The 24,668-nt window shown below is 34.8% G+C and overlaps 1 protein-coding gene across 5 annotated transcripts in view; it reads left to right on the plus strand.

Annotated features, from left to right (window-relative positions):
* Positions 1-4,078: 4,078 nt before the first annotated feature.
* Positions 4,079-24,668, plus strand: part of ADAMDEC1 (ADAM like decysin 1) — a 38,559-nt gene continuing 17,969 nt past the window's right edge. For 4 of the 5 annotated variants that reach the window (XR_003120865.1, XM_025394627.1, XM_025394625.1 and 1 more), the window contains exon 1: positions 21,483-21,790. Coding sequence is in view for 2 of the 5 variants with exons in the window: in XM_025394625.1 (XP_025250410.1) it covers positions 21,703-21,790 (88 nt within the window). In the remaining 3 variants the exon portion in view is untranslated. Of the gene's footprint in view, positions 4,091-21,482; positions 21,791-24,668 lie in introns of those variants that run through there. The other variant, XM_025394626.1, reaches the window with a different exon arrangement.

Below are 24,668 nucleotides of genomic sequence, written 5' to 3' on the forward strand. Positions count from 1 at the left end.
TCTCCGTAATCCTATTCAGTTTTCTCATCTTACATTAAGTTGAATCTCAGTCAGAACTTCTGGGTCAAAAAAATACTGTCATAGATCTGAGGCTGCATTGTGCAAAGACCCTGGATTCATATTTTGGGGAAATTAATATGGACTGAAGTCATATAACTTTTAGAAAATAAAATCAGCCAATTTCAAATTTGATTATTTCTTAAAGAAAGGATATCATAAGGTAATAACAAAAGTACACAGTAGCACATTCTGATTTATGCAAGTTTGTGTGTATTTTTGTGTGTTTGTATGTGTGCATGTATAATATCACTTAACATTTGTGACAGTGTTGCACAGGAATCTTACTTCCTTCCACACAACCACACTGCCTACAGCAAAACTATTTTGCACAGAGAAGCACATTTAATACTATATTATTAAGTATGAGAATTCTACTTTATCTCCAGCAACAAATTCTTCTAGGCAATGTTTCCAATGAAAGTATCTGAAATTGCAGTCAAATCTTTTTTAATTTTTTCATTTCCAACTATTATTTTAACTTCAGAGGTACATGTGCAGGATGTACAGGTTACATAGGTAATTAAACAGGTGCCATGGTGGTGTGTTGCACAGATCATCCCATCACCCAGCTATTAAGGTCAACATCCATTAGCAATTCTTTCTGATCCTCTCCCTCCTCCCAAACCCCTCTGACAGGCCCCAATGTTTGTTGTTTCCCTGTATATGTCCATTTGTTCTCATCATTTAGCTCCCACTTATAAATGAGAACATGCCATACTTGGTTTTCTGTTTCTGGCTTAGTTTGCTAAAAATAATGTCCTCCAGTTCCATCCATGTCACTGCAAAAGACATGATCTCATTTCTTTTTATGGCTGCATAGTATTCCGTGTCGCTTATGTACCACATTTTCTTTATCCAGTCTATCACTGCTGGGCATTTGGGTTGATTCCATGTCTTTGCTATTGTGAAGAGTTCTGCAATGCAGACAGTGGATGTGTCTTTTTTAACGGAACGATTTCTAGTCCTTTGGGTATGTACTTGGTAGTAATGGGATTGCTGGGTCGAATGGTATTTCTGCCTCTAGGTCTTTGAGCAATCGTGACACCATCTTTCACAACAGTTGTGCTAATTTATACTCCCACCAATAATGTAAAAGCATTCCTTCTCCAGAGCTTTGCCATCATCCGTTGTTGACTTTTTAGTAATAGCCATTCTGCTGCAGTCAAATCTTATGCCTCTTCATTTTCTACTCCTGAAAATCAGTTCTCAATTTTCCCCTCTTGTTACTAGTGATTAGCAGAGAGCCTGGGAAATAAGTACTCAATAAATCAGCTAACAAAAGTCTTCCATCAAGATTCTGAGTTGAATACATTGTGTAATTTACACTTATCTGGTTGTTTTAATTCTGTAATACAAACATTTACAAAGTCTCTATTTACTAAGTGGACACTGGAGCTAGAAAGATTAACCTCTTTCCCTGCTGTCCAGGGATTCACATCCTAGCTCTAGAGACTGACATAAATATAGAAATAAAATAATCACTAAAATAAATTGCTAAAATGTGAGTACAAGAAAGCACAGAGTAAATGTTTACCAAGAGAAGGCATGAGAAGTTTCTCAGAGGTGTCATTTAAATCTTGAACTCTGCAATTTATCAGACCTATGAAGGAAAAAACGAAAATTCTTCTAGAAAATAATGGAGTTAAATAACAGCCTTGCAAAGTCATGATTCCAGAAGGGCTATGACATGTTCAGGAAACTGTAAGCAGATCATCAGGACTATAGAAAACCAAAAATTGTTATTTTTGAATATGTTTAGGTATTTATATATACATCATGTTTCATCAAAGATACATACATATTTGTACATACACAAATTCAGGAGATTTAGAAAAGTATAACATCCCCAAAAAATGAACATTTAAGAACATTAGAAAGCAAGAAAGTTCTAGAAACCATAAAGCCATGGGTCAGATGAGACTTGTGAAATATAAAATATACAGCCCTACGTGTTTGATAAATATGAGCTCCAAACTAAGAATAAAAAAGTAAACAAGAGAAGTAAACAGGATTTATATGAGACTCACAGTGTCTATAAAGAACAAACGTAACATCATGGAAGACAGCAAAACCACATAAACAAAACAAAATCAGCCAAGTGAATAAAAATTAATGGATAAGACTGAGCATAGCTCTTTCTGCTAACACCTAAAATTTGCACTTAGGATGGTGTTGCTGTTGTATCCAACTAGAGAACCTGTCTGTACCTTTTGGCTGACTCTCACCCTGGGAGCCCCTCAGTACTTCATGGATACAGTCTCTTGGCTGCCTGCCCTAACCACACTGCAGTCACGCACACAGTCATAAATAAACCCCAGCAGGAAGCAAGACATAGGCTCAAATTAGAACACCCTCTCAACCTTTTCATCAATAACTTTCAGCACTGCTCAGGGTAATGGAATAATGGATATGAGCTGCATATCCTGAATTTGGAAGCCAAGTAATAGCTTGGCTATTCATATCATCACTGAACAAGTAAAAGTTATCTTCACCTACTTTTAGAATACTTACAAATTTTTAATATACATCATAGCATCTTTAAATTTTCCTTTGAGGGAATTCAATATCTGAAAACACAGTGGCTTTAGTGACATTGGTTACATTTTTTTTTATCACTGCCTAATCATTAATTTTTAAAGATTCTCAGTTGATTATTTGAGGAACTGAATCTATTTATTTTCCTACAGAGTAATTCCTAGGCATATTGGATGATCTTTTCTGGTGACTAAAGTATATATAAGGGTGTTACAATATTTGTTCTCTTACCCTTTATTTTATTTGTAATCAATCCAGCATGGAGTAAAAGAAACAGTAAAATTACATATATATATAAAATGAAATATATATATATTTCATTTTCTAAAAATCATTGTTGAAAGAGTTCATGTAATAATGGTTCTTGACAAAATATGTCAAGAACCGTTTTATATCAACCAACTTATACCAAAAAAGTCTGAACACAGAGGGAAGGAATCGAGACATATTTTAGTAAGTTCTAGAGACGAATCTAATGTGTACTCTTAAGAACCAAAGATTTAATGGAAATATCTCAGCCGTAGTTGGCTACCAACATCTTATCCCTACTATTGTCTTAAGAGATTAATTGTATGCTGTAACTGTTTATCTTGATTATTCATGCAAATTAGCATCCAAAATAGCAAAAGTAATTTGATTACAATAATTCAAATTCACAAATTTATGTTTTAATGTCAACTTTTTATCCAAAGAATTTTCAAATTCTAAACATAGGATATTTAACTGGTGGTACTGCTAAAGCCTCTGATTTTACCTGGAATAAAATTATTACGTTTTATTTTTATTACAGCCGTTTTTGGGGAACAGGTGGTGTTTGGTTACATGGGTAAGTTCTTCAGTGGTAATTTCTGAGATTTTGATGCACCCGTCACATGAGCAGTGTACACTGTACCCAACATATGGTCTTCTATCCCTCACTCCCCTCCTAACCTCCCCAAGTTTGCCAAGTCCATTATATCATTCCTATGCCTTTGCATCCTCACAGCTTAGCTTCCACTTAGCACAGGGTATTTGATTTTCCATTTCTGGGTGACTTCGCTTAGAATAATGGACTCCAGATCCATCCAAGTTGCTTTAAAAGACATTATTCCTTTTTATGATGGAGTAGTATTCCATAGTGTATATATATCCTATTTTCTTTATCCACTTATTGGTTGATGGGTATTTAGGTTGGTTCCTTATCTTTTCAATCGTGAGTTGTGTTGCTATAAACGTGCATGTACATGTGCCTTCTTCACAGAATGGCTTCATTTCCTTTGGGTAGATACCCAGTCGTGGGATTGCTGGATCCAGTGGTAGTTCTACAAAGTAAAATGTTTTAAAAAGGCAAATCGGTCGGGCGCGGTGGCTCACGCCTGTAATCCCAGCACTTTGGGAGGCCAAGGCGGACAGATCACCTGAGGTCGGGAGTTCAAGATCAGCCTGACCAACATGGATAAACCCTGTCTCTACTAAAAATACAAAAAAAAAAAAAAAAAATTAGCCGGGCATGGTGGTGGACACCTGTAATTCCAGCTACTCAGGAGGCTGAGGCAGGAGAATCACTTGAACCCGGGAGGCTGAGGTTGCAGTGAGCCCAGATTGTGCCATTGCATTCCAGCCTGAGCAACAAGAGCGAAACTTCGTCTCAAAAAAAAAAAAAAAAAAAAAAGGCAAACCATCTTGAAAAGATCAGCTTGTAAATCATGAATAAAAGAAAATATTCAGGCTTGAGGTTACGATTTCTCTCCTGGTGGTTGCTGAAAAGCTTTGTATAAAAATATCAAGCATAAATAAGAAAATGTTCCTGACTGTAGCAGAATCCAAAGCATTTTGGGAGACTCATAATAGGCGCAGCTCTCTGTCCTTTCATTCATTTGAGGTTCATTCCTATGATCATGCACCAAAGACATGGCTTTTTAAAAATAGACTGTATTTTAGAGCAGTTTTAGATACTTAGAAAAAACTTGTATTATATAAATTTGTATGTTTTTCTCCTGTTTATCTGTTTTATATCAATTTAATCTTCAGGACCAGTTGAAAAAACAAACTCTAAAGGGTACAGGTAAAAATTTCACCCCTACATTCTGCAGTGTATTTATTAATGTGGTATTTACTTACTGAAAGACATCTTAATTGCATCCAAGTTCTGGCAATTATGGATAAAGCTTGTATAAATATTCCAGTTCAAGTTTTTGTGTGGACGTAAGTTTTCAACTCCTTTTGGTAAATACTAAGTGGTGCTAATGCTGGATTGTTAAGAGTATGTTTCGATTTTTAAGAAACTGCCCAACTGTCTTCCAAAGTGGCTGTGTCATTTTACTTTTATACCAGTAAGAAATGAGTTTCTGTTGCTCCACATCCTTACCAGCATTTGGTGCTATCAGTGTTCTGGATTTTGGCCATTCTAGTAGTGATATTTCATTACCGTTTCAATTTACAATTCCTAATGACATATGATGTTGAGTATTTTTTGTATGCTTATTTGCTAGACATAGGCTTCTGAAGTAACCCCAGCATCCTTTACTTTGTTGCAACTGGAGATTCTTTCACAAATAGATCCTATAAATACTGACTCAGATGACCTCAAATAACCCCTGCATCAGCAATTTGTGAAACTGTGCAACAGTGTCTCACCACTAAAGCCACAAGAACTGTCAGTTTAGAATTCTGTTTCTTTTTAAAACGCAAAATAGAGAAGTAAAGAAGAAAGGTAGCTAGGCTGATATAACTTAGTTTTATACTGAAAGGGGGGGTTTAATGACCCACTCAACTGAATGATGTAGTTGTAAGTAAATTTAATGATAAAAGAAAACATGTCTATATTTGCCTTGGTTAAAAAGAATTCAGTGGTTTAAAGCAAATTGCTCATTTTTCACAGAGGTCTTTTTCTTTAGTCTCAGAAAGTACTGAGAAATGGGAAAAAAAAACAAACCATAAAGGATGTGGGAATGGGAATGAGTTTAATTTTGGACCCTGGGCTGTGCGGTGCTTTGGATTTGGTCACAAGGCAGTTTAGGGAGTCTGTGAGAGAGAAAGAATGCATTGTTGTGCTTCTCTGGCTACTTGCCAACTTTGCCTTGGACACAGTGCTGTGTGCATACCTGCAGAAGCTGGAACTAGTCCTAGTGGACTCTGAGATAAACTTAGGGCAATAGAGAAACCTTGTGCAATGTGGCACCAGAGAAAATGAAACTAACCTCTGGCAGTTGCTTTCTCACTCCACCACCTCTACACCTCCAAAAGGAGTAAGTTTATGTTGTTCACTCTGCTTCTCTAAGGACAAAAGATGAAAATCTGACGAGCTCTATTTCTGGGTGGGGAGTGATTGACTGGTTTTCTGGTCCCCAGGTTTTGACACCTATGAGGAGGATTCATCAACTCCCAGCTCCATAAGCTTTTCCAGTTGATAATATCTGATATGCACTGCCCTCCATATGCATTGCTTAGTAGTATAAGTGAGATTGCTTGCCAGAATAACAGTACATTGAGAAGCACAAACGTTTGAAAAGAAAAATATACTGCATTATAGATTCCAATCTAAGCATAAATATCAAAAGAGAGGGGCCAAAAATAACAATACACATATTAGCAGGCATAATAGACATTTGAAATATGAAACCATAAGAAAAAACAAAAATGAATTAAGGAACATTTCAGGTATAAAAAATGGAATAGTTGAAATACAGGATAAAATAGGTAAAATGAATAATAGAATAGATAGAACTGAGGAACAAATCAGCAAACAGGAAAGATCAAATAGAGAAAATATTCAAGAAGAAAAGAAAAATTAGCAAAGAAATTTTTTAAATAAGAAAAAGTAAAAATTACTTTTTCAAGGTAGAAGTAGAAATGCTAAAATTAAAATATGAATCCTACAAAAATTGATATTTCCAAAAAATGGACATAAGGAAATACTTGAATAATGGAGATAAATTATTTAGACTTGAGAAAAAAACAAAAAACAAAAAACAGGGCAAGCCAAAGAAGAGAAAAGGAAAAACAAGGCACAAAACAACAACCCTGGTCTCCAAGAACATCATGGCATTATAAAAATATCTGGTTCAAAAAGATTAGAAATCATTCTACTATAAAGACACATGTACACATATGTTTATTGTGGCACTGTTCACAATAGCAAAGAACTGGACCCAACCAAAATGCCCATCACTGATAGACTGGATAAAGAAAATGTGGCACATACACACCATGGAATACTATGCAGCCCTGAAAAAGGATGAGTTCATGTCCTCTGCAGAAACATGGATGAAGCTGGAAACCATTCTCAGCAAACACAAGACCAGAAAACCAAACACCGCATGTTCTCACCCATAAGTGGGAGTTGAACAATGAGAACACATGGACGCAGTGAGGGGAACATGACACAGCGGGGCCGGTCAGGGGGTCGGGGGCTGGGGAGGGATAGCATTAGGAGAAATAGCTAATGTAGATGACGGGTTGATGGGTGCAGCAAACCACCATGGCATGTGTATACCTATGTAACAAACTTGCACGTTCTGCACATGTACCCCAGAACTTCAAGTATTATTTAAAAAAAAATCAAAAACAAAGAAAAAAATTCTATAATTCTAAGTGAAATGGATTATCACATAGAAAAAAAGGAAGAACCCATGATCTCAGAATTTTTTAAGCAGGAATAGATACAAGAATAAAATAAAATAGTAAAGTATTGAAGGAAAAGAACTTAGACTCTAGGATTTTACATCCAAATTGTCACTCAGTTATAAGCGTTTAGTTAAAAAATATACTCAGGAATACAGGGTTACAGAAACATAACTATGTAAAGAACCATTGGAAAAGCATTTTGGATAAATTAATGAATTAGAAGAAAGATAATTTCATATGTCTCTTGCAGCATATTGTAAACAGATAACCAAATATCTCAATAAAATTATGTATCTTAAATAAAATTATTTAAACCAAATAAAACCAGAAATTACATCCATAATTACTCTGAGTTGAAAGCCTAGATCAGTTCTGTACAATAGAACTTTCTGTGATGAAACTATTCTGTGTCTTCACTGTTCCATATGGTAGCCACTAATCACACAGCTACCAAGCTTGAAATGTGGCTTCGGTAACTGAGAAACAAAATATTTAAATTGTATTTAATTTTAGTTATTTAAATCTTAATAGCCACATGGGATTAATGGCTACTTTTCAGGCATTATAGGTCTCAATAATATCAATATGTTGTAGGGCTTGGGGAAAAGTAAGGGATCTGAAGCATGGTGGGTAAGTTATAAGACAAAGATTGATGGACTAGATAAAATATAGACACATTATTTCTAAATAATACATCTAGCAGAATTTCTTGCAAAGACTGAAAATGAATGGCTAGCAATAGACATATCAGCTCATGTAGGCACCTAATTATCAAATATACATACTTTACAGTGGAAAGCATCATTAGGGATGGAGGAGGTAAGTGACAGAGTCACTGTATAATTTTAAAAGGTACAATTTGCAAAGACAATATAGGGTTTTACATATCTTTATAACTAATAAATTTATAAAATTAGCAGGATAAGTTGATATTATCCACCTTCATTGTGTCAGATTCAACATTTCCTTTTTGGTTGTGAATAGTGCAAATAGGCAAAAAGCTAGGCAGAATATACAGGTGAGCTGAACAATAGAATTGTCAACCGAAATCTACTGTACATATGTACCCAACAAGAAAAAACATCCATAAAAGTATTACAGTATATAATCAAAAATGCAATAAAAGAATTAAAAATACCAAGAATATTTTAATAACACAAGGAGGCAGGGAAGAAAAAGACAAATAGAAAATAATGCAATAAAAGGAGAGAGATAAGAAAATAAATTCAAAAAAGCAGAGATAAAAAGCAAAATAGCATATCCTCTCATCATACCAATAATTACATAAAGCACAAATAAACAAATCAACTAAAATAAAAGGTAGACACATTTTAGCAACAGTTTTAAAAACACTGGGTTAAACCCTAAGAAAAATATATTGTGTTAATGTAAAGATAAAATTGAATGTAAAAAGACATACCATGCAAATATTTATTAGAAGAAAGCTGATGTGACTATAGGAATACCACAAAAAGTAGATTTTAGTAAAAAAAATATATATTAAAAATAAATATATTTTATGTATTTGTTAGAGACTACATATATATAAATGTATATATATACACACACACGCACAGAGAGAGAGAGAGAGAGAGCTGGAAAAAGAGCAGCATTTCCTACTAATTAATTCATCATGAAGACATGATAATTCCAAATGTTATATACTTGGTAATAAAACTTAAAAAGCTAGGGGCCTAGCTAGTTCCCTCCAGTCCTTTTATAAAAGCACTAATCAATTCCAGAGTGCTCCATCCTCATGACCTAATCACTTTTTAAAGGCGACACCTTTTAATAGCATTGCATTAGCTATTGCATTTTAACATAAAGTTTGGAAGGGATGCAAACATTCAAACCAAAGCATGCATTCATTATTTAAAAACGCTTCAGAAAAAAATAGGAATGGAAGGAAACTTTCTAAACTCAATAAAGAACATTGACCAAAACCCTACAGTTAATATTAAATCTAATGATAAAAGATTGAATGCTTTTCTCTTAAAACTGGGAACAAGTCAAGGACATTTGCTCTCAACACTTTTATTCAACAATGGGCTGGAAGTTTTAGCCAGTGCAACGAGATAAGGAAAGAAGGCGGTCAGGGGTGGGGAGGGGTGGAAAGCAACTATATGGTAAAAGATGAAATAAAACTCTCCTGTTTGCAGATGACATGATGGTCTATTTAGAAAATCCCAAAGAATCTACCAAAAAAATCCTAGAGCCAGTAAGTGAAGTCAGGTTACAGATTACAAGATGAATACAGAAAAATAAATTGTATTTCTCTATATTAGTAATGAATATAAGAAAACCGAAATGAAAAATTCAATGCCATTTACAATTTTTTTAAAAAATTAAATACTCAGATGTAAACCTAACAAAATATATACAGGGTGTATAACCCTGAAAACTACAAAATGCTGATAAAGTAAATCAAAGAAGATTTAAATAAATGGGAAAACATTCCCTGTTCATGGTTTAGAAGACTAAACATAGTAAAGATGTCAATTCTTTGCAAATTAATATATATGTTTAGCACAATTCCTATAAAATCTCATCAGGAATTTTTCTACATACAGATAACACTATTCTAAAATTTACAGGAAATGCATAGGATCTAATATAGCTAAAACAATCTTGAAAAGAACAAAGTGAGAAGCATCAGTTCACTTGATTTTAAGACATTATGTATATATACAGTAATTAGTTGTAATGTATTGGTGGAGGGATATATAAATAAATGAAATTAATTAGACAACTCAGACATAGCCACATGCAAACACATCTGATTTTGAAAAAAGAGCAAAAGCATTTCAATAGCGAAGAAATTTTCAAGTAGTGCTGGAGTGAATAAACATTTATAAGCAAAAAGGAAAACAAACCCCAATTTGAACTTCACAACTTATACAACAATTAGCTCAAAATTGACTAGGGACTTAAATATAAAATATAAAACTATAAACTCTGAGAAAAATACATAGAAAAAAACTTCAAAATCTGGAGTAAGGCAAAGAGTTCTTAGATTTAAAACCAAATATACCATCTATCGAAGAAAAAATTAATAAACTAGACTTCATCAAAATTAAGAACATTTATTCTGTAAAAATCTGTTAAGAGAATGAAAAGACAAGCTACAGCCTAGGAGAAAATGTTTGCAAGCCACATAACTGACAAAGGACGAGTATCTAGCATAAACAAAGACAACACAGCAGTACAAAAGATAATCCAATTAGAACACTGGAAAAAGACAAAGAGACATTTCAATGAAGAAGATACATGGATGGAAAATAAGCACATGCGCAAAATCGTGGTCAAATTGAAACCACAATGAAAAATCCTAAGCACCAGTCAGAATGGCTAAAATGAAAAATAGTGACAACATTGAAAATAAGCAAGGATGCAGAGAAACTGGATCATCCATATGTCACTGGTGAAAATGGTAAAATGGTACAGATTCTCTGAAAAATGGTTGGCAATTTCTCAAAACAAACAAACAAAAACAAATACAACTAACATGATGTTGAAATTACACTGCTGGGTGTTTATCCTGGAGAAATGAACAATCCCAAAAACTTACATACTGTATGGTTCCACATACATAACATTTTTAAATGACAAGAGTGTAGAAATGGAGTAGATTAGTCATTGTCAGGGGTTGAGGAGGATGCAGGGTGGGTAGAAGTGGCTGTGGCTATAAAAGGTCAACAGGAGGCATCCTTGTGGTGATGGAATTATTTTGTATTGTAACTGTACCAATGTCAATGTTTCGATTGTGGTATTGTACTAGGGTTTTGCAAGATGTTACCACTGGGAAAAATGAGTAAAGGGTATATGAAATCTCTCCATATTACATCTTACACTGCATATGCAAGTATAGTTATTTCAATATAAAAAATTTAAAAACACATTAAAACTGACTCAAGAAATTCTAATTCCCCTATATATATATCTACAAATTGAATTTTAATTAAAAATCTTCTCACAAATAAAATTCTTGCTCACATGGTTTCACTGATAAATCCTATTCAAAATTAATGAAGAAACTATCAGAATAAAACAATATCCTAAAGACTTAAACATAAGACCTAAAACCCTAAAAATCCTAGAAGAAAACCTAGGCAGTACAATTCAGGACATAGGCATGGGCAAAGACTTCATGTCTAAAACACCAAAAGCAATGGCAACAAAAGCCAAAATTGACAAATGGGATCTAATTAAACTAAAGAGCTTCTGCACAGCAAAAGAAACTATCATCAGAGTGAACAGGCAACCTACAAAATGGGAGAAAATTTTTGCAGTCTACACATTTGACAAAGGGCTAACACCCAGAATCTAAAAGAACTTAAATTTACAAGGAAAAAAAAACAACCCCCATCAAAAAGTGGGCAAAGGAAATGAACAGACACTTCTCAAAAGAAGACATTTATGCAGCTAACAAACATGATAAAAAGCTCATCATCACTAGTCATTAGAGAAATGCAAATCAAACCACAATGAGATACCATCTCACACCAGTTAGAATGGTGATCATTAAAAAGTCAGGAAACAGATGCTGGAGAGGATGTAGAGAAATAGGATCACTTTTACACTGTTGGTGGGAGTGTAAATTAGTTCAACCATGTGGAAGACGGTGTGGTGATTCCTCAAGGATCTAGAGCCAGAAATACCATTTGATCCAGCAATCCCATTACTGGGTATATACCCAAAGGATTATAAATCAACCTACTATAAAGACACATGCACATGTATGTTTATTGCGGCACTATTCACAATAGTAAAGACTTGGAACCAACCCAAATGTCCATAAATGAGAGGCTAAAGAAAATGTGGCACATATACACCATGGAATACTATCAGCCATAAAAAATGAATTCATGTCCTTTGTAGGGACATGGATGAAGCTGGAAATCATCATTCTCAGCAAAGTAACACAGGAACAGAAAACCAAACACTGCATGTTCTCACTCATAAGTGGGAGTTGAACAATGAGAGTACATGGACATGGGGAGGGGAACATCACACATTGGGGCCTGTCGGGGCGGAGGGGGGCAGCTAGGAGAGGGATAGCATTAGGAGAAATACCTAATGTAGGTGACAGGCTGATGGGTACAGCAAACCACCACGGCACATGTATACCTTTGTAACAAAATTGCATGTTCTGCACATGTACCCCAGAACTTAAAGTATAATAAAAAAAGAATATCCTAAAGAAATTCTTTTAGAATATGGAAGAATAGGACTCTATGCAGTTTGTTTTATAAGATCAACATAATTTTGCTATATCACAATCTTAAAAAGGCATTACAAGAAAAGTAAATTGTAAGAAAACATCTCTAATGAATATGGGTACAAAACTCCCTAAGAAAACACTACATATTTATGTACATATACATCATATATATACATACACACATAAATCTTATTCATTCTAGAAGATTTTCAACGTAAACTATCATGCCACCTGTAAAAAGCAAGTCTCACTACTCCTTTTCAACATGTATGCTTATTTCTTTGCCCTTTTATACTTCTAGAACCAGTAGAACAAATATTTGTAAAATATGTTCAAAATTTCATCAACAAATAAGTTATTGTAAGTTTTATTTTGCCCTTTTTAGATTAAGAAGTTCCCCTTCTATTGGCAATTTGTTGAGTTTTTGTGAAAAATGTCGGATTTTTTTCTTTTGGAACTTATTGAAATGGTTCTATGGTTTTTCTCCTTTATTCTGTCAATAAGGTAAATTATGGTCTTTGCAATTAACAAACACAATCTTGCATTCTTGAAATAAACTCCACTTAATCAAGATTGTGTTTGTTGTATTGCTATATGCTATCAATAAATAATGGAGAAATAATTTTATTTACAATACCATCGAAAAGCAAAAAATATTTCAAAATACATTTGATGAAATTTGTCCACGTCCTCTATTTTAAAAAGCACAAACCATCAATGAGACAAATATTTAAAAAGACCTAAGCAGAGAAATACACGCTTATGCATCAGAATACCAATACAGTTAGAATATCAATTATTACCAATTTGACTGAATGATTCGATGCAATCCCAATCAAAATCCTAGTAAGCTCTTTATTGGGACTTAATAGGTTGAATTCAAAATTGGTATGAAAATGTAACAGACCCAGAAGAGCTAAAACAAACTTGTAAATAAGAATCATGGATTACATACACTACTTGATTTTAAGTGTTTTCTTGTTTTAAATAGAACTACAGTTATCAAGACAGTGTGATATTGATGAAGAAATGGGCAAACAGACCTACACACAGATCAACTGATTTCTAATAAAGTCACTAAGTAAATCAATGAGTTACTTATGATTTTTTTAAAGTCATACAACTGTATGAATATATGAAAAAACAAAGGAAGAAATATCAAAAAATTAAAGACAAGGTAATTTTATAAGAGTATCAGAAATTATCAAGTAACTAGCAATAAATATGAAATAGTCAACTGATGGAACATGCGAGATGTACTGTATTTATTACTTAAAATATTTGTTTTAAGTAATTCTAAGATACTAATCTTATGAAGGGGTTAAAACATTGTGCTTCTTCCAGGAATAAATCTAAATATATACAAATTCCAAATGATATATACTTGTAAAAATTTGCTATAGTGAAAGCAACAGCTCAACTGAATAGTGGTTCCTGGAAATTTTTTTTTCCCCCAGAATGGAGATTTCCTAACAGCCTATTATTTAAAATGCAGCCATAACTAGTGAGATATATTTTCTCAGCTTCATGTATTTATTCAAAAAAGTGCACAAAATATACAATGGTACAGCTCAATGAATAATCACCAAGTATATACCCCATGTAGATACCAGTCCAATCAGCAAATATAACATTAAGAGTGTGCCCTAGAAGACAGCATATCTCTTTGCAGTCAATATAATCTCTCCTTCCCAAAGGAAGCCACTACCTGATATCTAAAACCTTAGATCAATTTTACCAGTTTAGGACTGTATTTCGGTGGAATCATAACCTTTTTCAAAATGTATTTGTAATATTTGCGTGATTCTGCATGTAGTAGATCACACATTTTCACTGCTATCTAGAATTTCACTGTGTGGCTATACCAAAATATACTTTACTTTTGGCAAGCAGTTAATCTCAAGGTAAATCACTTTAACCCAATCTGGATTGAGTTAATCAGAAGCTGGTTTTCAATTTTGTTAAGGTCTAGAGTATTTCTGACTTGCCTTAACTGGGCAACTAGGGTTGAGAGTGTAGACTCTCCTTGGTCTCAAACTATTCTTAGGAAATGTATTGGACCCGTCCTCCTTCTTGAGAGAGATCCTTCATTCCAGTTTTTGTCTTTGTAGCACTGTGAGGCTCAGAGAACTCTGCTCGGATTCTTTTTTTTTTTTTGGGGGGGGGGGTTATTTATTTTTTCTTTTTTTATTATTATACTTTAAGTTCTAGGGTACATGTGCATAACGTGCAGGTTTGTTACATATGTATACTTGTGCCATGTTGGCGTGCTGCACCCATCAACTCGTCAGCACCCATCAACTCGTCATTTACGTCAGTATAACTCCCAATGCAATCCCTCCCCTCTTCCCCCTCCCCGTGATAGGCCCCGGTGTATGATGTTCCCCTTCCCGAGTCCAAGTGATCTCATTGTTCAGTTCCCACCTATGAGTGAGAACATGCGGTGTTTGGTTTTCTGTTCTTCTGATAGCTTGCTGAGAATGATGGTTTCCAGCTGCATCCATGTCCCTACAAAGGACACAAACTCATCCTTTTTTATGGCTGCATAGTATTCCATGGTGTATATGTGCCATATTTTCTTAATCCAGTCTGTCACTGATGGACATTTGGGTTGATTCCAAGTCTTTGCTATTGTGAATAGTGCCGCAATAAACATACGTGTGCATGTGTCTTTATAGCAGCATGATTTATAATCCTTTGGGTATACACCCAGTAATGGGATGGCTGGATCATATGGTACTTCTAGTTCTAGATCCTTGAGGACTCGCCATACTGTTTTCCATAATGGTTGAACTAGTTTACAATCCCACCAACAATGTGAAAGTGTTCCTATTTCTCCACATCCTCTCCAGCACCTGTTGTTTCCTGACTTTTTAATGATTGCCATTCTAACTGGTGTGAGATGGTACCTCATTGTGGTTTTGATTTGCATTTCTCTGATGGCCAGTGATGATGAGCATTTTTTCATGTCTGTTGGCTGTATGAATGTCTTCTTTTGAGAACTGTCTGTTCATATCCTTTGCCCACTTTTTGATGGGGTTGTTTGTCTTTTTCTTGTAAATTTGTTTGAGTTCTTTGTAGGTTCTGGATATTAGCCCTTTGTCAGATGAGTAGCTTCAAAGAGAATAAAATATCTAGGAATCCAACTTACTAGGGATATAAAGGACCTCTTCAAGGAGAACTACAAACCACTGCTCAGTGAAATAAAAGAGGACACAAACAAATGGAAGAACATACCATGCTCATGGATAGGAAGAATCAATATCGTGAAAATGGCCATACTGCCCAAAATAATTTATAGATTCAATGCCATCCCCATCAAGCTACCAATGAGTTTCTTCACAGAATTGGAAAAAACTGCTTTAAAGTTCATATGGAACCAAAAAGAGCCCACATTGCCAAGACAATCCTAAGTCAAAAGAACAAAGCTGGAGGCATCACGCTACCTGACTTCAAACTATACTACAAGGCTACAGTAACCAAAACAGCATGGTACTGGTACCAAAACAGACCTATAGACCAATGGAACAGAATAGAGTCCTCAGAAATAATACCACACATCTACAGCCATCTGATCTTTGACAAACCTCAGAAAAACAAGAAATGGGGAAAGGATTCCCTATTTAATAAATGGTGCTGGGAAAATTGGCTAGCCATAAGTAGAAAGCTGAAACTGGATCCTTTCCTTACTCCTTATACGAAAATTAATTCAAAATGGATTAGAGACTTAAATGTTAGACCTAATACCATAAAAATCCTAGAAGAAAACCTAGGTAATACCATTCAGGACATAGGCATGGGCAAGGACTTCATGTCTAAAACACCAAAAGCAACGGCAACAAAAGCCAAAATTGACAAATGGGATCTAATTAAACTAAAGAGCTTCTGCACAGCAAAAGAAACTACCATCAGAGTGAACAGGCAACTTACAGAATGGGAGAAAATTTTTGCAATCTACTCATCCGCTCGGATTCTTAACCTCTTAATTGGAACACAAGAAGTGCTAAATGCCTAGAGGGAAATTTGGGAGGAATGTCAAGCTCATGCCATGTACTTCCTTCCTTTCTGGGACCTTGATCCCTCAACCACTTTTTGCCTTTACAATTCTCATCTTTCTAATATTATATGTATGTATTTTATTTATATATTATATAAAAATAATTTGTAAATATAAATTATATATTTTATATATTATATATTATATACATATTATATATAATTATATATTAAATATACATTATATATACAACCTATGTACACTATACATATAAAATGTTAGAAGAAATGTGATAATTATAAAGGCAAAAAATAATGTGTTATACATATATGTATTTTTTTCTAGCTCATCAAGGTATCATTAGTGAAAGATTTCACTGAACTCCATAGCTAAAAGTATAATTTATGTGCATAAAGTTGTATCTTTATTTTTGCTCTGAATATAACACTAAGTTTTTGCTATGTTACTTCAAAGTCTTAGCAGTTATAATTTTAAGGTTAAAATGTCCATAAATAGAAAAAAATAGAAAAACTGAATGTACTGACATTATATGGGTCAGCAAAATTGGTAGGATCCAGGCAAGATATTTAAACATGTTTTTGTTTAAATATGTTTTAAATAGGGTTGTAATAAACAGAATGTTTGAATGCATGCAAGCCACTTGGAACAATGCCTGGGTATGTAATTGTCAGCTAATATTACTATTAACACAGCTTTCTCCAGTAGGGATTCCTGGCGGGTTTGGACAAGCTCAAATTGGAAAAAAAATATCTCATTAGATAATTCCAATACACTGATAGACCACCGAGGTAGGGAACATGACCCCTCCCCCAATGTCAGTCATAAGCAAATAGGGATTCCTGAGTATCAAAGGAGTTCAGAGCATGGACACCACTATGTTACTTCTCATCTCGAACTTCTGACTCTTACACTCTCATATCCTTGAGATAGCCTTCTTTGAAGCATTTGAAGCCATCCTAGAGATCTCCCACAGTAAAATATTTGAAATTCTTTATCAAGCACGTCTTTTCCCACCTTAATGACTTTGGAGACATATATTACATTTCTGGGTGATTTGAAGTATAATACATCACCTAACCTCTGAGTCATCTATAAAATGGGAACCAAAATCTTTGAACCGACTGCTTATATCTATTGTTATATGACCAAAGAAAATCATGTATGCAAAAGTTGTTACTTGTGCAAGATATTACCATAATTTTTGTCCATGTTGTTCTATTTTCATTTGTAGTTAGACAACATTTAAACATCTGCCCCAAATCAAAGATATGTTATTATGCAACATTCCAAAATGTTAAGTTGCAAGCATTATGGGAATAAAATTCTCGGTAATCAGGATGTTGGTTGTGATTTCTTAGTTTTAGGATCATAAATTAAATCCTATGTTTAGTCAATCCTTAAATATTGTCTTCATAAGGCTCTGTATATATTCTATTTCTCATTCCCTCCAGATGCACTGGGTAAACAATTTCTTCACTGTTATTCCCAGTTTTGATTTATAAGCCGATATTCAACTATCTAATAAACAGCATCTGTATCTTATGCAGAGTTTAGTTTTCAAATTTTTTATGGTGTTCATATATTCAATGAATATCTTAAACATCTATTACCATCATGGTGCTGTGGTCCTGAAGGGTGCCCCAGGATATATATTTCCTGTTTTTAATGAATTAACAAACTGCAACTTCCATCAAGACGCCAAATTGGAAGACTTATATAGTGGCTCAAGCTGAACCTTAGAAGTCATTCTGGATTCCTCTGTCTCTTCCAACTGGGAGTGGCTACATACAATCAATCAGCAAGTCCGACACTTTTATAAGCTAAGTAGTGCTCAAATATGTACCTTCTTTAAGATCATTTGTTCCCCCATAACTTGGCCCCTGCATATATTACAAGTTTTATATCACATACCTATCACTTTATTATACTTTAAGTTCTGGGGTACATGTTCAGAACGTGCAGTTTTGTTACATAGGTATACACATGCCATGGTGGTTTGCTGCACCCATCAACCCGTCACCTATATAAGGTATTTCTCCTAATGCTATCCCTCCCCTAACTCCCCATCCCCCAACAGGCCCTGGTCAGGCCCCAGTGTGTGATACTCCCCTCCCTGTGTCCATGTGTTCTCATTGTTCAGCTCCCACTTATATGAATGAGAACATGTGGTGTCCGGTTTTCTTTTCTTTTGTTAGTTTGCTTAGAATGATGGTTTCCAGCTTCATGCATGTCCCTGCAAAGGATATGAACTCACCCTCTTCTTATGGCTGCATAGTATTCCATGGTGTATATGTGCCACATTTTCTTTATCCAGTCTATCATTGGTGGACATTTGGTTTGATTCCTTTATGTTATGTTCAAGTCATGAGGAACATACGCTTCAACAAACACCATGATTTTCTATACACTCACGGCTTTGCTCATAGTACAAGCTCTACTATTCCTTTTCTAGTTATTATCTGATTATCTCCACCTATCAAGTGATATGTCCCTTCTAAAATCCATCTCAACACAATACAGAAACATCAATCATAATACTTCATATTTGTACAGACTACCTGTTTGTGGCTGTCTCCATTATTAGACTTTATTGCAGGAATATCTGAATAGCAAGGATAGTGTCAGAATCATCTTAGAATTCTTAGAAATGTAGTAGTAATGTATTAGAAACAACTTTAATATGATTTCAATATTCAACTGCCCTAGCACTACTACTTATATAATTCCATTGAATAGCCAGAAAGCAAAATTGTCCACAGCAACAATGGTCACCGAAAGATAGCAAAATTTCACCCAGTAGTGAGATTGCTGGATCAAATGGCAGTTCTACTTTTAGTTCTCTATGGAATCTCCACACTGTTTTCCATAGCAGCTGTACTAGTCTGCATTCCAACCAGCAGTGTAGAAGTGTTCCCTTTCACTACATCCACACCAACATCATCTATGATTTTTTGATAATGGCTATTTTTGTGGGAGTAAGGTGGTATTTCATTGTGTATTGCATGTTTATAGCAGCATAACTTGCAGTTGCAAAAATGTGGAACCAGCCCAAATGCCCATCATTCAACGAGTGGATAAAGAAACTGCGGTATGTGTGTATGCATGTGTATGTGTATATATACACATATACATATATACACACACACACACCACACACATATATGGTATATATGTATGCATGTATACCATATATATACACCATGTATATACCATATATGTATGACACAATACTACTCATTCATAAAAAACGATGAATTAATGGCATTTGCAACAACCTGGATGGGATTGGAGACTATTATTCTAAGTGAGGTAACTCAGGAATGAAAAACTAAACATTGTACGTTCTCACTCATGAGTGGGAGCTAAGCTATGAGGATGTAAAAGCGTAAGAATGATACAGTGGACTTTGGGGACTCGGGGGGAAAAGAATGGGAAGTGAGTGAGGAATAAAAGACTGCAAATTGGGTTCAGTGTATACTGCTCAGGTGATGGGTGCAACAAAATCTCACAAATCACCACTAAAGAACTCAGTCATGTAACCAAATGCCACCTGTTCCCCAAAAACCTATGGAAATAATAAAAACGAATATGCTTAATGAAGAATTTAAAAAAAACAATAACTGATGCTAAAAGGACCTGTGAGCAAAGAAGTTGGTACACATGAGTAATTTCAAACATCTGTAGAAAACACAAAAATAGTGAGTAACATGGGGGTCAAAATCATAACAAACTGAAATACCTGACAACATCCAAGGTGGCAAAGAGTAAGGCACTGATAAGAGTTCACCATTCCAGGATTCTTTTATTATTTGATAGAGACATAATTAGAATTATACTTTGTTAAAATAATCAAGGCGGATCACAAAGGATATAAGAATACTTATCTTCTGGACCAGAAAGAGAAATGCAAAATTACAAGAGAAAATGCTACTATTTTAAAGGAAGCTAGAACAGCAACAAAATGAAGAATAGACATAGAGGGGATTTTTAGACTTCCTCTTAGATGCTAAGAAACTCCCAGATGTATCAGTGGAAAGTAAGTTCAGCAGTTAGAAGGTATGGGTTTTTAGACTGGGAAAATTCTATACATAATAATTTAATTTGGCTCTAACTTTCTGAAAAGCACTGAGTCAATGTTTATCAATAATCTCAAGTTGATTTAACCTTTTTAGCTAAATAGCACTTCTAGACATTTATCCTGAAGTCGCCAGAAATTCAGTTAAAGAAATACACACAACCACACATTACATGGACACTCAACACAAACGTATGCACAAAATATGATAGTCATTAAAATTACGTCTTAATATTCAATGTCATGAGAATGCTTAATGCTAATGTTATAGTGCCTTGAAAAAACAAGTTTCTTAAACCCTTTGCCCAATAAGGTTAGCTTTCCTTTTCTCCATAAGAAGATGAAAATACATTATAAAAATGTTAACAGAAGTTATTTCTTGATGTCAGATCATTGGCAATCAACTTTTTTCCCCATAATAAATTTGTGATATTATGATCATGAAAATCTACCATATTTGTCAGAGAAACATTGTTATTTTATAAGGTAGAACTCAAAAAGTATACCTGAAACATATTTCATAGGTTGTAGAGTTTAGTCAAGGCTAGCACTGTCAAGGTTATTTACATTTTTTGTACATTTCTTATACATGCACATTTCTTTACAATTTTACATGCATGTGCACATGTGTGTGCAAATGCATTTGAATTTTATAAGAATCTTGAGGTAGTTAATATTATCAGCATCCCCTGTTGACTCATAAGGAGACTGAACATTTGAGAGATTTGCAGTATCTTGGTTTGTAGGACTTTGCCTGGTGATTTTTAGATTGTGTTCACTGTGACAGTTTCTCGAAATATGTACAGAATGCTGATATATGTCCTAAATATGCGGATTTATTTCTATAAAGATACTGAACAGCAATCGTGATGGTCCAGTTTGGCGAGTATGTAGATATGCACGCGAGCACCTCAGTCTCAGTTCACACATTCCCACTGCTATAGGAGCACCAAGGGCAAACAGTGTCCAGATGTGAGTCCTTAACGAGCTATAACCACAGCCGTAAATATCTCTCAAAGATGAGGAACATTCTCATGATGTTGACACTGCAATTTTTTGACAATTTCCCAACACTCTTAAGAAACATTCCCCAATCTCACACAAAAAGTGGGAGTTTTAATTTTCTTGTTCAACTTCTAAAGAGAAATTGGTGAAGATAAAACTGGACACTGGGGAGACCACAACTTCATGCTGTGTGGGACCTCCCAGCTACCTGCAGTAGCCACCATGTCTTGGGTCCTGCTGCCTATACTCTGGCTCATTGTTCAAACTCAAGGTAAGTACCATTACACCCGCATTTTACATAAAAGTCAAATTATTTGATGAATGTTTAAAGTGCTTTTTTTTTTTTTTAAAAAAAAGGCATCTGTTTTTATGGTCAAAAGATCACTACTATTTGCATTTTGGTATATTTTCTACCTCTCTGCAAAAGCAAACTATATATACATATGTGTGTGTATCTTTTTGAGTGAAGATATTTTAAACCACTATATGAAACATGCATTCTAAAATTTGTCCTATTTCCTCAAATTGTTATATATTTTAACAAATAAATTTTATGTCTGCACAGTATTTTCCAAAATAGAGGAACAAAAAGCTACATGTTGTTCCATTCATTATGTCTTTTCTCTAGTAAATAAAGTTTTATTAACATCTTCATGAATCATGGCTGTTTAAAAATCTGCACTTTGGGATATTTCCTTGAGAAAAATTCTTAAAAGCAGAATGACAGGGTCAGAATAACTAGTTCTGGAAAGGAAATCTCTTTTGTCTTTGAGATTGATTATTGATAGATGAACCAATTTGATGACACTCTATACACACCCTACACATAATTTTCAAGTCACTGGTTATTGTACTAGTGATCACATAATAAACATGTTAAAAGTCAAGCTGTAAACCTGCACATCTCCATGTTAAACATGTTTGTGCTAAACCCTGTATTGAAACAGGTAAAGTACATAGTTGAGGAGTTATCCAAACTCCCCACAAAATTCTCACTTGCCTAAAGGTTGCTGTGCAAAAGCTCCACACATATGGCTGGCTCGAGCTTTCATATTCTTTTATATTTCCTCATTGTCCATCACCAATACTATACTCCAAAAAAGGATAAAATATAGAGTATTATATTAATAATTATGTGATATATATACATAGCTTACTGAAGTCTTTGCAATTATTCAATCCATATAAACATAAAAGGACAGCCTTATAGTCAACAGTTTGTGATTTGCATAATGATTTGGGAAGGATGTCTCTGGAATTGTATTTCTTATTTCATAACCCTACTAGATCTATTATATTCTTTTCTAAAACACACCATCCCAATGACAACACAGAACTAACTTCCTGGCCAAAACTCAAATCCATGTATTTAAGACAACTTCCTAATCATACCTTTGCTAGAATGAATAACAGGGAAGAGTTTAAAATAGAATGAGGGCTAAATCATATGTAATTCCATTATTAAACCAAAATCAGATATATTATAATTGCATTATTAAACAAAAGAAAACATTAATTGACCAACTGAACAACTATGCCTGTGCTGTCTGATGAGAATTGTACCTAAAGTCACACAACATATAATGAAATAGAATTTGATTGAAACAAAAAAAATCATCTACACATCTTTTTCCCCCATTCCTCAGAGGCCTCAAAACAGTCATTGATACATTTCTAGAAAAGTGAAACTTTTTATTACTATTGTATTGTTCTCTCAAAATTCTGCTGAAAAAGTCACTGAAATACTTCTGAATTTGATGAGAGTCTACGATACTCATAGTGCCCAAGTAGCCCTACATTTTTAAATGTTCCTATTACTTTAGATAACCCAATAGTTAACAATAAAAGCTATTATTTTAGAAGATATTCATTAGGTTGCAGTTAACTAGATAATTTTATACCTCGTAATGTTCTTATGTTTACTCATACACAATCTTATCTGGTAAATTATTCTTCTTTCAAGCTCACAACTTTCTGGAACTTCCATAAAATCTTACCATCATTGTGAATAGTACATGAAACAATCATGTTCCAACAAACTTGTACTCATTGAACTGCTAACCAAAATGAACTTCAGCATTATATTTGTTTTGCTTTATGTATATAAAAAACACGCCAGAAGTTTCTGGGGGAAATGGGAGGGATTTTAAGAAGGTTTTACTTTGTGTTCCACCATATTCACCAGTCTACTGCTTTTTGTCCCTATATGATCAGCCTTACCTTCTGCTCCTCTCTCTGACCTATCTGTGCTGGCTTAACACCTCTATTTGTATTCTAGATCTTATCCCTTCTCATACAAGGACATTGACCTAACATTTTCCCTCATTCCTACTGTATCTATTCCATATTCTCTATGGAATCATTCCCGTCAGCATATAAATTCTCCCAACTTAAAACGAATATCCTTTTTCTTTCTCTTCTGCCAATTAACATCCTAAATTTTCTCTCTCCTGCCAGGTCTGTCCCACAGACCCTGGCTAATGGATGAAATGAGTACTCACACACAGGTATGCAATGTAAGAAGAGCAGCTAGCTAGAGCTGCCTGGCCCTAGTGGCCAGACAGCAGCTGTTATGTTTTGCCAGGCCAATTGATTCTGGTTGGCTTGTTGTTCGCACAGCTCATCATATTCTGTCTGCCAGAGGGGGTATTGCCTGGTCTCTAAAGTTGTTTTAGCTAGCACTGACCGGTCCCATGGGGTCATATGGAAGTCTGCTATGGCCTCAATGAATCCTTTCATAAATGGGCTAGCGGCTCTGTTCTCTAAGGCTTTTTCTCATTTCTTTAGAAGTGTTGAAAGCAGTGCATTCATATACCTGTTTGCCTGGTTGATCTTGCATCACTGGGCGGGTCAAGAGTTCCCCTTCTAATTCCACTTGCCTAAGACAGGGTCCCATAACGGTAGTGTATCCCTTGTATTTTTTCCAATTTATTGGTGGGGGGGGCGCTCAGGGAAAATATTTGTTTCCTCTGTGGTACCTTTACCCAGTAATGGTGGGGCTGAGGGATGAGGAGGAGGTGGTAAGATAGGTAATGGTTCTTCCTTCCTTCCCTTTTAAGGCTCTTCTGTGTAGAGTGGGGACAAAGCAGCCCTGACTAAGGCCCATAATGTTAAAGATGTTACTGAGACCTGTTGCCCTTGTGCATGAT

This window comes from Theropithecus gelada, chromosome 8, assembly GCF_003255815.1.
Source record: "Theropithecus gelada isolate Dixy chromosome 8, Tgel_1.0, whole genome shotgun sequence".
NCBI classification, from domain to species: Eukaryota; Metazoa; Chordata; class Mammalia; order Primates; family Cercopithecidae; genus Theropithecus; species Theropithecus gelada.